Source organism: Corvus brachyrhynchos, unplaced genomic scaffold (assembly GCF_000691975.1).
Source record: "Corvus brachyrhynchos isolate BGI_N302 unplaced genomic scaffold, ASM69197v1 scaffold87, whole genome shotgun sequence".
In the NCBI taxonomy this organism is placed as follows: Eukaryota; Metazoa; Chordata; class Aves; order Passeriformes; family Corvidae; genus Corvus; species Corvus brachyrhynchos.
Window position 1 is genome coordinate 2,832,614 of NW_008239767.1, and position 15,541 is coordinate 2,848,154.

A 15,541-nucleotide genomic window follows, 5' to 3' on the forward strand; every position below is an offset into this window, starting at 1 on the left:
GGCTGCTGAGTGCTGTGTGTCCAGCCGTGTTTAACTAAATTCTGCCCTTAAAGAATCCTGGGGCTTCCTTGTGGTGCTAAACCTCACCAAACCCCGGGGTTTGACTCCAGCCCTCTCGTTCCAGGCGTGCATGGAGGGCAGTGCAATGGCTGTCACGGTAAAAGAATGCCTGGAGCTCCAGCTGCTGGAAGTGGAAATGCTGCTTTCGATGTTTCCCAAAAGAGGGGAGTTCAGTCTGGATAAGGATGCCGTGCCCAGCATCCAGCGCTACCTGAGGAACGCTGACGGAGCCCTGCCCCCACAGCTGGAATATCGCATCGCTCTTGATGTAGGGGAGGCGAAGGTGAGAGCTGCCAAGGAGAGCTGTTCATGGGTGGTGTTGTCTTTACTCCTTCTGCACACACTTGAAAACTGCCCAGAAAAACGGGGGTAAAAAAGCCACCTCATTTTTGTTTGCTTTTTGAAATGTCAAGAATAACAGAAAATCATGGCTGCTGCTAACACTGATCTGCATTAGAAATACAGTAATGTAAAAATAGCCCCAGATGGCAGAATGCAACTAACAGGAGTCACATGAAGACTAAAACAAAACCAGCCTTTGAGCAGAGAAACCAAACTCGCAGTATAACGAGCTAGAATAGTTCAGCTGATTGAAGAAAGGGATTGAACTACTTGATGTAAATACTTGCACAGGGAACACAGGTCTGAGTGCATACAAATGCAGTGACTAGAAATTGAGAACAGACAAACTCAGCCTAAAAACCATTTTCCTTGGAATGAAGGTAATTAAGCCTTAGAACAATTTACTGGGTAATGAGGTGGCCTCATAATTGTTTTGAAACTTAAGGTACAAGCTTAGGTATCTTTCTAAAATGCACCCTTTCACTGACCTTCAGAGAAAAGTTTTATGAACCATATAGGGAGGGCTTGTGTAGGAGTAGTGGGGTTTTTTCCATAGCAGATTGTCAAGGAACTTGGAAAGATAATTAGTCATTTCATGATTTGCTTCTCTCTGCAGGACTAATCATATGATTGTACACTGTAGTGAGTACCCCCTAACAGTCTACAGGAGCTTGAAGCACTCAGGATGCATAAATCCATAAATCCTTTCCTGCTCTTGGACTAGACTAGAGGCAGGGTTCAGCTGCCAAAGAACTGTGGTGCTCCATTTGAAGGCACTGTAGGAATAATCAAGAGAAATTCAACAGCCCAGTGTTCATGGGAGATCAGATAAGATAGTCTAGAGGTCTCCCTGACCTGAAAAGTACATAAATCTTTTTATCCCCTATAATCCTGATTCCTCTGTATGGTGAATACTTGCTTAAAATAATGGTAATGCACCAAATCATAGAATGGTTTGGGTTGGGAGCAACCTGAAAGATCATCTACTTCCAACACCCCTGCCATGTGTCTCTCTATAGTAGGTACAATCAAAAACACTGTTTCATGTAACTCTTGGCCTTCTTTTACAGCAGCTGGGCTCAGTTCATTAATCATGTGTATTTGGTAAGGGATAAGATTCTCAAAATCCCTTGACTCCAACAGTTCATCACTGTAGCAACACTGAGCTAGAAATATCCCTCGAGGGTAACTGTGTACCTTCTCCCAAGCCATAGCATTAGTTCTGTGAACAGCACAAAAGCAGCCTGGATGACATGGGAAGTGTTGTGAAAGTGACAGCATAATGCAACAGAAGAAAATGAACAGAATAACAATGGATTATTGGGACAAAAGGGAAGTGGAAATAATCCCAGTCATTAGGATGCTGCAATCTTAATTACATCTCCTCATAATCTGCCTCTGACAGGGAAAAAGAATCTAGCATGTCTTCAGTTGCGGAAGAATTAATTTTCTGTCTCTCTGTGTCTTCTGTTTTTAAGGCAAAGGTGGAATTGCAGGTTCTCCTTCCTCATATGTATCCTCAGGTAGCTCCTCAGCTCTTTGCCAGATCAGATGCTCTGCACAGACAGCAGCAGTTGCAGCTCAATACTCATCTCGCGTCTCACATCAGCTCTCTGGATTCAGGAGATCTGTGTGTTTGTGAGGCTGTGCAGTGGGTGAAGGACAACAGCCTGCCTTTCTTGGAAAACAGTAAGACCTCGTCTGAGTGTGCTTCAAAAGAAGTCAGGGTTAAGGAAATGCTGCATCGCATGTGGATCTACAGCCATCACATATACAGGCAGGAACTGAGGAAAAAGATTTTTGACTGTGCAAAGAAATTAAATCTGACTGGCTTCTGCCTAACTGGGAAACCTGGTGTCATCTGTGTGGAGGGACTCCAAGAAAACTGTGAAGAGTTCTGGCGTGATATTAGATATCCCAACTGGAAGCATATTTCATGCAAGCATGTGGAGAATATGGAAACGGAGGGAAGCATTGATAATCTTCGTCTCTTTCATGGTTTTGAAGACCTGCAGTTTCAGGCACATGGTGATTATGGCCTGAGGAATGACTATCACATGGATCTTGGCCAGTTTCTAGAATTCCTGAAACAGCACCAAAGTGGACACATTTTTCAAATTTTATTTGGTGTTGAAGGCAAACTTTCAGACAATTGAGAGAAACTGAATAAAGAGTTCTAATTTTGGAGAGCGGGAGATGTTGCTAACACTGAAATATTGTGCCTTACAGCTATTGTGAAAAGGGAAACTTTAACATCTGAGATGAATGGTTCAAGTAGTTAATCTCAGCTTCTGTGCTGAATCGTCACATATTTTTGAGACGTGTTCAGTGATTTTTTAAGACTTTAAAACTGGCATTTGTCTCTATGAGCCATGCCTCAACGCACTTGCAAAGTGATAAACATTCCGCAGGGTGTTAGGAATTATACACTTCTGTCTCCTCATCCATACTGTGCTGTGTGAATTTCTTCCCAACATCTCATCTAAACCTACTCTCTTTCAGTTTAAAACATTCCCCCCTTGTCCTGTCACTACATGCGCTTGTAAAAAAAGTCCCTTTCCAGCCTTCTCGTAGGCTCCCTTCACGTACTGGAAAGCGCTATAAGATCTTTCCAAAGCCTTCTCTTCTCCAGGCTGAAAAATCCCAATTCTCTCACCCAGTTGTCATAGGAGAGATGCTCCAGCCCTCTGATCATTTTTGTGGCCCTCCTCTGGATTTTCTCCAACAGGTCCATGTCCCTACTATGTTTGTGTCCCAGAGCTGGATGCAGTGGCCCGTTTAGGTCTCACAAAAGTGAGACAGGGTAAGAATCACCGCCCTCAGCCTGCTGGTCATGCTGCTTTTGATGCAGCCTAGGATACAGTTGGCTTTCTTGGCTTCAAGTGCTCATTGGTGGCTCATGTTGAGCTTCTTGTCTACCAATACCCCCAAATCCTCCTCAGGGCTGCTTTCAATCCATTCTCCTCCCAGTCTGTGTTTGTGCTTGGGATTGCCCTGACCCAGGTGCAGGACCTTGCACTTGGCGTTGAACACCATGAGGCTTGCACAGACCCACTTCTCCAGGTCCCTCTGGATAACATCCCTTCCCCCCAGTGTGTTGACTGCTCCATGTAGCTTGGTGCCATCAGCTAACTTGCTGAGGGTGCACTTGTTCCCACTGTCCATGTCATCGACAATGATGTTAACCCCAACCCCTGAGGGATGTCACTCTCATTGGTCTCCACTTGGACATCGAGCCATTGACTACAACTCTTTGTGACCATCCTTACCCACCAAGTGGTTCATCCATCAAATCCATGTCTCTTCCATTTAGAGACAAGGATGTCATGTGGCAAAGCGTCTGTCCGGTTATGTTAATAACAATTTTTCATCTGCTCAACTCATGGCATTTTATGTTTACACTGTTAGACCAAACACCTTGGAAATGGAAATGGGTCAGATGAGATAAAGTTTAGTTTTCACCCCTACATTACATAAGGAAATACATGTAAAATACAGAAAATAGCAAAAAACCCCTATATATATATGTATTTAATATTACATAAAAATACAAATAACTTGAAGAATCCTTTCTATGTCAAATTAGTATTGCATTTTCCAGCAGCTTGCAAGAGGCAGTGCTATTAATGGTTCATTAGGCAGCGTTTTCCTGCGGGGAAGCGTGCTGAGTGCGGATGTGGATAGTGAGTGTTCCTGTTTATAATGCATGATCATATTTAAAGGTCATCAATACAGTATGTAGTTGAAGAATGCTACTGGAAAGTCCCCAGCAGCTGTGCCTTGAAGGACCACCAGCCCACCACCTCCCACTTTGTGCCTGAGTGCCTTAATGTGAAAATGGGTACCAAGCAATAAAAGCAGACTTACTGCTGAGCTGCAGAGGTCTGGCTGATCGGCTCCAACACGCAGGCACTCAACAGCAGCTGTTTAAAGACTGTGTTTCAGCACACTCAGCTGATGACAACACAAGTAACAGATATTATTTTATTTCCAATGAAACACAAGGAAGTGTTTTAATACCCTTCTCACAATAGCAATACGTTGAAATGCAGAGTATTTCTGGTTGCTCAGAATATGATTAATGTATTTTCCTTCACTGTGGTAGGTGTACTGTTTGTGTGATCATAACTTCTGCCAAAAGCACAGTGAGGCAAAAAATGTTTACACGTTCCCATTAGGCAGTGAGGGAGAAAGTGCCTTTCTTTCTGAGTTTGGGACCTGTAATCTGCAGCTGTGACAGAGTTGAGGGGCTAGACAAAATTAATATTTGGTTTTCTAGAGATAATCTCTAGTAAAGATTAGAAAGAAATAGTAGAAAAAATGTTCAAGTACACTTTGTTTCCAGAACCATTCAGAAAATATATTACATTTTTCTTAGAGTGGTAATTGTTTAACAACTAATGATTCCTCAAAGTCTATTCCTGGCATTTTCATACTCCCTTTTTGTCAGTAACACGGAGTTCAAGCAATTAGGCCAAACATTTGCAATGGATCAAAACAGTGGTTATCTTGGTGGGGGAATGAAATCCTTGATCTCATACAGGACATTACCTTAGCTAATGTTAAATGTTAGTAATGTTAAATGTTATTGTTAGTAATGTTAAAATGTTCTAATTAAATGTGAACAAAAGGTTCTGCAGGTTTGGTTCTTTTAGAAAATTTTCATTTCATTACTCCACACAAGAGTGACCAGTAAGGATTTTCTCTGGAATAAAATATTCTAACCTTGTGGTTGTTTAAAACTTGGGGTTTTTTTAAATAGTAGGTTCACAAATTATGCATATTACACTATGACCTGTAACAGATAAAACATCACATGCATTTTTAAGTGTCCTTTTATCTGCTTAAGTTCCCACTGATGTTGTGACAAAACTCTTGACTCAGGATACAACCACTTCTTTCAAAAAGATCTGTCAAACTGTAGCATAGGAGATCTCAAAGTAAGAATCAAAATAACCAAACAATGCAAATATATTTTTCAGATTAATATTTATTTTCTGATGTATAATTCATGATTTCTTGATCTGAGTTTCTAACCAAATACTATGATTTAGAAAAAGTTTTCTGCATCTTAAAAAATTAGCTATTCTTAGTCTTCCTAGGCAGAAACAACCTTAATATTTTAATGCTTTTTAACTGCAGATGATTTGTTCATTCTTCATTAAATATTTACAGTTTCACTTTCATGGCCTCTTCAGGCCAGGTGTAGGAGTCAGCCACAAAGCTGTTGTAATCAGTACTGTACACCTGAGAGCGGATGAAGGCTTCAAGGTCCTTGGGCTGAGGATAGGTGGAGGCAGTGTTATTCCTGTAGGCTTCTTCTGCAATCTGGAAAGATGCATTAAAATCCTAATTATATGATAAACTGAGTACACTTAGCAGCATTTAAAAGTAGGACTTAGTTCAAAATCAAGGTGAGACTTCACCCTCTGGTGCTGGCAGTCACCTGTGTTCACACTGGATCCGGGTTAGTACCCTGTGAGTAAGACTACAACAGGTGATGTTTGTGTTTAAGTGGGTCTGACTCAGGCTACTTTTGAACAGGATTACAGGTTCAGACTGTTACAAATACAGTGCTCCTCCTTGCACAGTAGTATCTTAGCTTTTACTGGGCAGTGGTGGATAAAATATTCCACAAGCCCCAAGCACTGAGATACAAGCTCTGCTTTTTTATCATTGCTTTATCCTAGTTTACCATCTTCCCAAAGCACTGCAAGAAAAGCATGATTTGTTCAAAGCTTCCGTGCTCTTTGCATATTAGAGAAGTTTAGTATTTGCCATAGCTTGATAATATACTTCATAAAAAGTAAACTCATGGGAAAAAAATAATCCTATACAGTGCACAGGATGGCTGGGGAAAATACAAATATTTGCTCGCTCTTTCCTCACCCAGACCATGCCTAAGTGAATCAATTATTCATCACAAATACAGCTGCAACAAAAGTTAAGTTTGGAAGGGGTCGGAGCTCTCTCAACACATCAAAGTAGCCTCTCACATCTGAAGATCACCTGCTTGAGAAACAAATATCTTCAGACTGGACATTCATCTGTGAAAGAAAGGAAGTCTGGCAGACAGGTTTTATGCAGCAGCACTGTGAAAAGATCTGCTTGAAACTGTGTTTGGCAAACACTCTAATGCTCCTCTTTTGAATAAAAGGGAGACATTCTTCTTCCTGCTTTCCTTAGCTCTCTTTAAAACATAAATTGTTTTAGTTTGGTGAGAAGCTGAGACCCAAAGTCACCTTATTAAGGCTTCTTTTCTAGGATTAATCTGAATCCCAACTCCATTTGATTGAGAAGCACTTTGGATGTTTATGTAAGGATGTCTTCAGGTCTGTGCACATAATTATCATGGTTGAACAAGGTCTGAATTCATACCCGATGGTTGATATTCCAAAATATTTTGATAGTGTTCCTCTCCTGGAAAAGGCAGAAGCCATTGCTAAACCTCTTGGGTTGTATGAGCCAGAGTAAGTATTTGCAGGAATAAAGTTCCAGCAGAGAACAGGCAGAAAGAATCACTTGGTAACGTTTTCCTTGTTTTGTATTTTATGTAACATGCACAAATAGAGGAGGAATTTCTATCACTGTGTTTGCCAAACACAGAACTGGTTTGATTTTGCCTGAGGAATTTAAGTAACATTTTGGACAGAGTAACATACAGAACAGAGTTACTACTTGCCTAAGAAGACATGAACTTTGAGAAGGATTTTTTTTTCTTAAATATACAGAATGAGTGAAGCTATGGAAACTGTTTCAAGCATGAGGGCTCCTTGTTATTCCCTCAAAATAATATGAAGTGGAATTACTCACAGTAAGGTGACAAAGACCGAGAACAATAATTGTAGAAAAAAGTTACAGAAGACAAGCAAAAAGTTGAAACTGATAACCATGAAGGGCCAAAAGCCCTTCAGCTGTGCAGCTGGCATGACTGTGGTGGACAGCAGAGTCTGTTCTCTACAGACATACACACTTGCTATAGTTCTGCAGCTCTCCTTGTATTTGGATTACCTTTACATTTATGAATTTAAATTTAATTTTGAAACTGCTAGGTGTCCAATATTGATTGACATAAACCAACTTGTGTGAAGGTGTGTTAGGTGATAAAATCAAACTACGTAGAGCTGGTAGGAAGACGAAAAGCCATGAAAATCTGAAATTACTTACCCTCACAGCAATTTTCAATGACACATCCTGAATGGTGACTAATGGAGGGTAGAGACGACCTTCCTGTAAATTCTCATCTGTAACTTGCTGAGCTATAACCTGAAATAACACAAACATGTTTAACTTGACATGCAGATGCAGCTGTAGCTTGATTAGACAGTGGTATTGTCTTTGGCAAAGAAATGTTTCTACTTTGACAAATCACACAGATACTGCTTAATCTACCTAGGCAGCGTTTTTTAGAACCACCCTTGGCATTAGGAGAAGCTACAAAAGAATTAGAAATTTATGGAGTTACACCTTTTTTTCTCACTCAGACAATAAAAGGTAAACTTAATTCTTGAGTAAGTCCACACATAAACTAGCAAATAGCTCATTGTGAGGTATAAATTCCAGCCAACAATTGCAGGTGGGTCAAAGACTTCAAGGATATTAAAAAGCAGCTGTCATTCTGACAGTCGTCAAGTCAACCTGTGCAGGGAACAGAACTGAAACCCTTAAGTGTAAAATGCTCTGAATGAAATTACTGGCAGCTGGTATTTCTGCTATCATTAGCTACAATTTGTTTGTCTTTTGGGGACTTGAAATAGCTTTTTAGGGTGATCCAGATGTGGATAGAAGGAAAACTCTGCTCTGGATAACATCTGGTAGAGCCATGTATGACCCACCAAGAGGTTCTGAAAACACCAGGAAAGTCTAGGAAACACTGAGACTTGCAGCTGGTAACATAGCCCAAACAGAAACAAGAAGTGCATTTCTGAGGGAATTTTCTAGGAAAATACTTGAAACAAAGCACAAACAAAACTTCCTACAGTTCCTGTTGCATGTGGGTAATAGGACCTCATACATATGCTTCTAAACAACTAGGACTGCATCAAAGCAGGTGTCTGGATGTCATTAATGCACCCCTTCCAGCAGATGCAGGTGAATAGTTTGAACTAAAGTAGCTCCAGGTTCAAAGAGAACTCAGTGTTCTCTTGTGCAATTTAACCAGAATGTTGGTAGCTGTCCTAAGTTTTTCCATTTGGAGTGAAAATGCTGACAAGAGCAATAGGCGATTACACTTTTGAGTATAACAAGTGAAAGAAAATTATTTGTTTACATTTAAACCTGAACTTGAGAAATACAGCAGAGAAAAACCCTCTAGGGGGAGCTAAGAGAATGTAAAATCAAGTTATTGCTCTCCATAACAGCAACCAGGTTATTTCAAAATGCTACACAGCCCTTTGATGTGCATCTGAATGTAAGGAGGCACTTACAACATGAGGTGTCTGATGTTAACAGATTAAGAGGGCTCTGCAGGAAAGATGAAAGCTGAAGCAATCAACAGCAAGTTGCTCTTACTGTAATGCATCACTGAAAATAAAAGGTTCAGGAGCGGAGAACTTCTCTTTTGTGATTCTGTTTTTGATAGACCGTAAGCCACAAAATATTTGGGCAGTGCTCAAAGTGGGGGAGGTAGCAAGATCAAATGTACAGATGCCATGCTGTTCCTTCAGACATACTCCTGTAACAGCACTGAAAACTGCAAAAACACAAACCCAAGCATTCTTCAGACATACTCCTGCACTGCACTGAAAACTGCAAAAACACAAACCCAAGCATTTTCAAAGAGAATGATACCCTCTTCATGTGATCTTTGAAAAACACTCCTGGAGAACAGCAGATCAGTGGCAGGGGAAAAAATGATGAATCAACATTTGGTACTACTGAGAAGAAAAGACAGAAAACATAACTGTGCCAATGTATAAATCCAGAACGTAACCCCACTTTGAGCAGGGTGTGGTTTTTCTCCACATACTTCAAACAAAAATGGGGTAGAAGCATGAGGGGGTATAGAAAATAACAAAGATGATAAAAAAATTATTTTTTGATCAAGGAGACAAAAAATAATAAAATAGACTTGGGAGGAAAAGAGAAGACTGAAAGGAAATGCAGAAGACAATTGAAGGTGAACATTTCTTATGGCACCATAGGGAAACCAAATCATCAAACAGCGGAAAATCATAAGAGTTTCTTTATCCTCAGGACTCATAACTAAATTGTGATACTGATTGCCAAAAATGCTCAAATGTATAAACATGTTCAAAAAGCCACTAAGCTCATTTATGAAGGAGAAATCCATACAGGGATAAAACACCTGGCACAGGAAGGCCAGACAGTAAAGGCTGCCAGAATCTGAGAAGCCATTTCAGCAGAAGGATCACTGTATTTCTCCCTTTTTGATCCTCTTTTCCTCAGCTTCTGTTAGTGATTGCTTTCACAGGAAGATACCAAGCTGTGTGTACCTTAGATCCAACCCAGTATGGCTATTTTCATGTTCTAAATTTTAATTAATTCAAGTTTTTAATAGAAAAATTAGATAAGCATTAATGCAGAACCTAAATGCAAGGCAACCAAGACAAATGTCATAAAGCAAATGGGGGCAGCTTGGTTTTTGGAGGACATATTCTCCATAATGAAAAGATTTTGTAGGATTATTTGTGAACTAAACTGCAGGTCACACATGCAAGAATATTTCATTAATTCATAATTCTCTGCCTCTTTTGTTGTGTTTTGTAGGACTTAAAAGAATAGGCAACATCCCTTGTCATCACAGAACAACTGCCCGCAGTTCAGAGGTATTGCAGCTTACAGTACCTTAGATTTTCCATCCAAAGTCAAAGTTACATTCCATTTTACTTGGAAGGAAGAAAAGAACACTGAAAGTAGAATCTGTTGTAGTTACAATAACTACTTATTTGTGACTTCTATCAGATGTAATTGGAGGGGTGGCAAAGCAAGAAACAGGAGGTGCAGGCATGTGGCTTGGGCTGCTTGCTTTTTATAATTTCTGTTCTCAGGTAAGCTACCTCTACAATCTAAGAAGGTCCCTTTGCCCAACAAGTGCATGGGTTTTGTGCTTTAAATTTTGCAGCATCTTGAGTGCTTCCATTTCAAACGAAGAGTACTAAACACTATTCTAAAACCCCCAAAACTATTCTGATTTTATCCTCCCATTAAAAAAGCCAAGAAAATAAAACAAAAAGAGCACTTTTGCTTTTGCTCTGTAGTGTAATTATTCAGCTAAGGGCCTACACAGCACTGCCAGCCTTCACAGCCCTGACACGTCTTCTGGCAAAGACTCCTCTGGCATCCATCAGCTGTTGCTGTGCTCATCTTACCCAAGCCCCACAGCCCCTCACACATAAGAAGACCAGATGTGAAAGCCCTGAGCTGCAGGCAGTAAGAGGAGCAGCTACCCAGGGATCCTGCCCCAACAGAACTTTCTATGCAAGACAAAACCCACATTTTTATATGTCAAACTTTTCTAGGGATTTTACTAGGGGAAGGCAACTGTATAGCAAAACCTTTACCCAAGAGTCAGGAGAGAACCTCTACCTCACGTGGGAATTTAAAAGCTTCCTCACAATTTCTGATACTATTTTACTTCCCTGATTGTTAGATGTCTTTGTTCAGAACTGATTTCTTTCTGACTTCATAGACTGTCACATGAAACAAAGTTCAATCCACACATGTACCACCTTTTGTCATCAGCTCTCACTATATAGGAAGCACTTCATACAAACCAAAATGAAGCAACTTCTACAATGAAGTAAGACAACTCTAACACAGCAGCTTAGACCAGGAAGTGAGGATCACCATATCCAACTGAAATTACAGGGAAGGATTTAAAGGGAGGATATAATTACCCAAAGGCTTAGGAGATGGATCATTGCCCTTCTAAGACAGTTAAAGCCAGTGGAGACATGCTGGGTTTTTTACTAATTTTAAAGATGGAAATTGTGAATGTCTTTCTTACAGAGGGCAGGCTGTTTGCAAACCTCTTTTAAGATGCCATAGCATGCACCTTAAAAAACCTTTGAAAGTCTAACAAGGACTTTTAAAAATGACTTGTTAAAATACAATTTATAAAGAACAATATACCTTGCAAATAAAGGCCTTATACAGAAAGCAGTATTTTTCCAGTTTTAAAGGTTAGCTCTTCCTGTTTAATTGCTCATTAATACTAAGTCACTAAATTAAGGAATTTAAATAATTTTGAATACAGTACCTCAGCAGTTGTGAGGAATACATCCTCGTCAATATGTCTCAGTCCACATGAAATAACGCCAAGGGCAACTCCTGGAAACACATAAGAATTGTTACCCTGTCCAGGATAGAGAGTTTGTCCACTTGGAAGAGTGACAGGATCAAAAGGACTTCCACTGGCAAAAATGCCACGTCCCTAAATTGTAACAACAAAAAGAAAGCAAGTTAATTGAGAGATTGCTGTTGAAATATTTCACACATCCTTTTAAATATCCACCACTGTGGAAGCTGGGTTGCATCTATTTAGCATCTCTTCTGAGAGGGTTTTAGAGCTATTTGCCTGAATATGTCTCAAGAACATCAGGATGCTGATCCTGGAGATCACTGATGATTCTCTGTGGCTCTCTAACTATATCTCTACAATTTAGAAGGAGAGAAACTGAAGCCAGCAGTGATTATTCCCTTTGTGCATCCATGCCAGAAGAAGGCACACGGTATGCATCCAGAGTTGTAAAACTCAAAGTGGGCAATATTGCTATGGTAGCAACAGGTGATGCTACTGGACTTTTTTCCCAATAGTGTCCCAATAGATACTAAGGCAACTAAATGTTGCCCTTTTGGATGGGGAGATTTCTGAGGAGCTGTGGGCAGGCAGAGCTCTCTTTTCTTCCCAATCCCCCACTTCAGGCCCTCGAGCCCATTCCACAGCTCAACAGAATGACAGAGGTGCAAGCTCTGTCCCAGGAACATCATCCCATAGAGCAACAGCACAAATCAGTGTGGAACCTCCTCTGCCAGGACCTTGGGGGTCCTATCTTGGTAACATACTGAGTAGGGTGAGGGCACCAACTCAGGCACCTGCCAGCACCGATAAACCAGTAGAATGTTTCCCAGCAGATTTTTGGGTAATGCCAGGTAGGATTGTGGCTGGCAGGGCCCAGGCACCATGCCCAAGTTGGTGCAGGTAGACAGTAAGAAGAGCCAGTCTGTTTGGGGGAATTAAGAGAATTTAGCTATATGGGTACAAGTTATACCATGACACTGTCCTGAGGACAAGAGACCTGGCTCTAACTTGGTTTAGGCTGTAGTTCATGTGGAGTGACGCTGCACAGCTGTGTGTCCGCAGCCCAAAGGCCCCTGGCTCCTGCCTCTCTGGGGAGAGAGCACCCTCCAATTTAAGCAGTGAATTCAGGTAGGGAAGAAAAGCCAGCCTTTATTTATGCTAGCACTGCTAAAGTGATAAATATCACTGTTAAATACTTCAGAGGCACTCTGTATCCATGCCTGTTTTAGAGAACTGGAAAAGTGCATTTTTAAATAGGCCACTGTTGCTATTCAGCTCTTCAGAAGAATATTCTCTTTGGTTTGGTGTCATGCACTATAATTCTAGCCTGGTTATTATACGTTTTGGTGACAGATCAAATACTTCAGAGTGACTTCTGCTCTGTTTACCACATGTGGTTACCCGCTACAACCAACCCTTCACGTAGGCTGCTTCCCTGGCTCCTGCACTGGTCTGTAATTGCATCTGTGCTGTGGGGAATGGACATGCTAAATTTGTCTTTTAAACACTGAGAAACTGTCATTCAAAATGCCCTGTATTTGACAAGCAATCCAAATACATCCACTGTGAAACACATACAGTAAGGTACTCATACTTTTTAAATTCTAGGCTGAATTACAGGATAACATGTTTATCAGTACTTCTATAACAAATAAGCAAGCACACTTCTCTGAATTTTCACCTATGTTTATATAATAGAAAACTTTGTAAGAAGAGTCAATTAACCCAGTTCTTAATACAGAATGATTTTAAAGATTCTGTTTCATGTATTGAAATATTTTCTCACCCTGAAGAGTATTTATGAAATCTCAAATGAAAAGCATGCCACTGTGCGTATATATTACACGAAACAGTACAGTTCAAAAACAGACATCATGTTTTAATGATTGATGGTGACTGATGCTTTGGTTGTAATAAAGATTATGAGTGTTGCCTGACACCAATAAAAGCTATGACATGTTTTTATGAGAGTGCAAGCATGCTGTGAATTCAGTGAAATTGTCTTGATAAAATCTGAAAAATCTTTTATTTAATTTAACTCATTTTATCTATGCACAGAGACATTATTAGTACTTGCTACTCCACCCTCTGTCTTTTTCCCATTTAAAATTTAATTTCAGATTTACTTTTCATGACTTAAACTGAAAAGATATTAATCTTTGGTTACCTCTGTGTATTTGTAGCACTGCTCAGCAGTGCATTCTGCTTTGCTGGTAGGATTGCTGAGAGCAAAAATGATAGGACGTTTGTTTAGAGCAGCCATATCCTGAAGAATTTGTGTAGTAAAAGCACCACCAATTGCAGCAACTCCTAAATAAGAAAAACACACATAACAAATACACAAATGAAATCAGTTCAGGGCAAGGCACGCATGTCACTTGTAAAAGAACAGAGCTCCTTTTACTGTCTCCCTCTCTAAAATGGAGTTCAACCTTTTTCCTAACATGTCGTTAAAATAAAGTTTTGTATAAAAGATTTTGCAATAGTGGAACTTCAGTATTATCCCTAGCATAAGGCAGAACTTGTTTGCCCCTGTACGATCAGGTGAATTTCTCCTTTCCCTTTTCTCAAGCTCTTTGTGTGAAATAGAAATCTATCACCTTACCTGCTGCTAAGTCCAGTGCGGACCAGACAGATGCAGCTCTGGGTCCTAAAGTTTTATTCCACAGACTGCATAGTTTCTCCCAAATCCAGTGCGTCAGATTTCAGGTTTTTCTGACATGATGAGTAAAGTTTCTGCCTTCTACATCTGAGCTGAGTTGACAAATAATCCCAATTTTGAGTCTAAGCCTTCCCTGACAGCAACAATTTTTTTAATACATCCCTTTTCATTGCATCAGAGATGCTTTTCTATTCCCCATATTGTCTACATTTATAAATGCTTTTTATAGGAACTGAATGCCGCTCTTGCAACACGAAATCCTCTAACTAACTTAGGTTGCATTCTGATGCACTGCAGACTCGTAGCCAGTACTTAGATTTTGGACCTCAGACAATTCACAGCCAAAGAAGGGGGTGTGTGATGTTTCTGAGATGTCAAATATACCCGTCTGTGTGACTAATCTATAACAGCTGGGAATTCAAGGATATCCACACCTTCAGTGAAAATAAACAGATAAACAGATCTTGGAGTAAAACTAAAGATCTTTATTTTACCAGAGGCCACTCTCACCTGGCTTGGAGAGAGGGTAGCCTCCTTCTTCCTCAGAGACCCCAGTGTCTGACACCCCATTCTGCTTTCCACAGGATCTGAGTTTCAAAAGCAGGAAAAAGAGCTGGTTTTCCCTCTCTTGGGGGACTGGAAATTGATTAAAACCCAGTCTGGGAGAGGAGAGCCTGGAACTTGGGCCCTTCTCAGGTCAGTACTGTAATGTCTTGTCACTGATGCTCAAATGAACATCCTGACAGCACCCAGTCTTAAAGGACAGCTTGGTATCTGCCTGAGGAGAGCACAAGGTCCTTGGAGGGAGGTGAAAGGGGCCCTCCCTGCCCAGAGCTGGCTCGAGGGTCATGCTTCAGGACTAATACTTCTTTAAGACACCACAGAGTATTTTCTGACTGATTCCACATGAAGCATGGCATATCTGTCACATACTACTGTTTTTTGCAACTCTGAGCTCTTGTACTTCACCTTCTATGAATGGACAAGGATGCTTAGATGCAAAAGCTCTGATAGACCAGCTGAGCCACTCTATGTTCGATGTATAAGAGCCTGTTATACACCTTAGCTTCTGGTTAAATCTTCAGTTGCCAAGTGTTTAATAACTTCTAAAACTGCTTCTGGACAGCCAACAGTAAGAATGACAACTATCTTCAGACTTAAAACAAAATGCTCCTTGGCTATTTATTTCTTTTCTTTTTTTTTTTTTTTTTTTT

At 40.4% G+C, this 15,541-nt stretch overlaps 2 protein-coding genes across 3 annotated transcripts in view; one reads left to right on the forward strand and one right to left on the reverse strand.

Annotated features, from left to right (window-relative positions):
* Positions 1–2,847, forward strand: part of RWDD2A (RWD domain containing 2A) — a 3,442-nt gene extending 595 nt beyond the window's left edge. For both annotated transcript variants that reach the window (XM_008640220.2, XM_017742868.1), the window contains exons 2-3: positions 125–343; positions 1,881–2,847. In XM_008640220.2, coding sequence (XP_008638442.2) covers positions 131–343; positions 1,881–2,558 — 891 coding nt within the window. In that variant the 5' untranslated portion in view covers positions 125–130 and the 3' untranslated portion in view covers positions 2,559–2,847. The remainder of the gene's footprint in view (positions 1–124; positions 344–1,880) is intronic.
* A 2,525-nt stretch (positions 2,848–5,372) lies between these two features.
* The window catches only part of ME1 (malic enzyme 1), a 145,518-nt gene continuing 135,349 nt past the window's right edge, over positions 5,373–15,541 (reverse strand). Inside the window, 4 exon segments of the mRNA XM_008640222.2 lie at positions 5,373–5,730; positions 7,570–7,668; positions 11,624–11,797; positions 13,833–13,975. Coding sequence (XP_008638444.2) covers positions 5,572–5,730; positions 7,570–7,668; positions 11,624–11,797; positions 13,833–13,975 — 575 coding nt within the window. The 3' untranslated portion in view covers positions 5,373–5,571.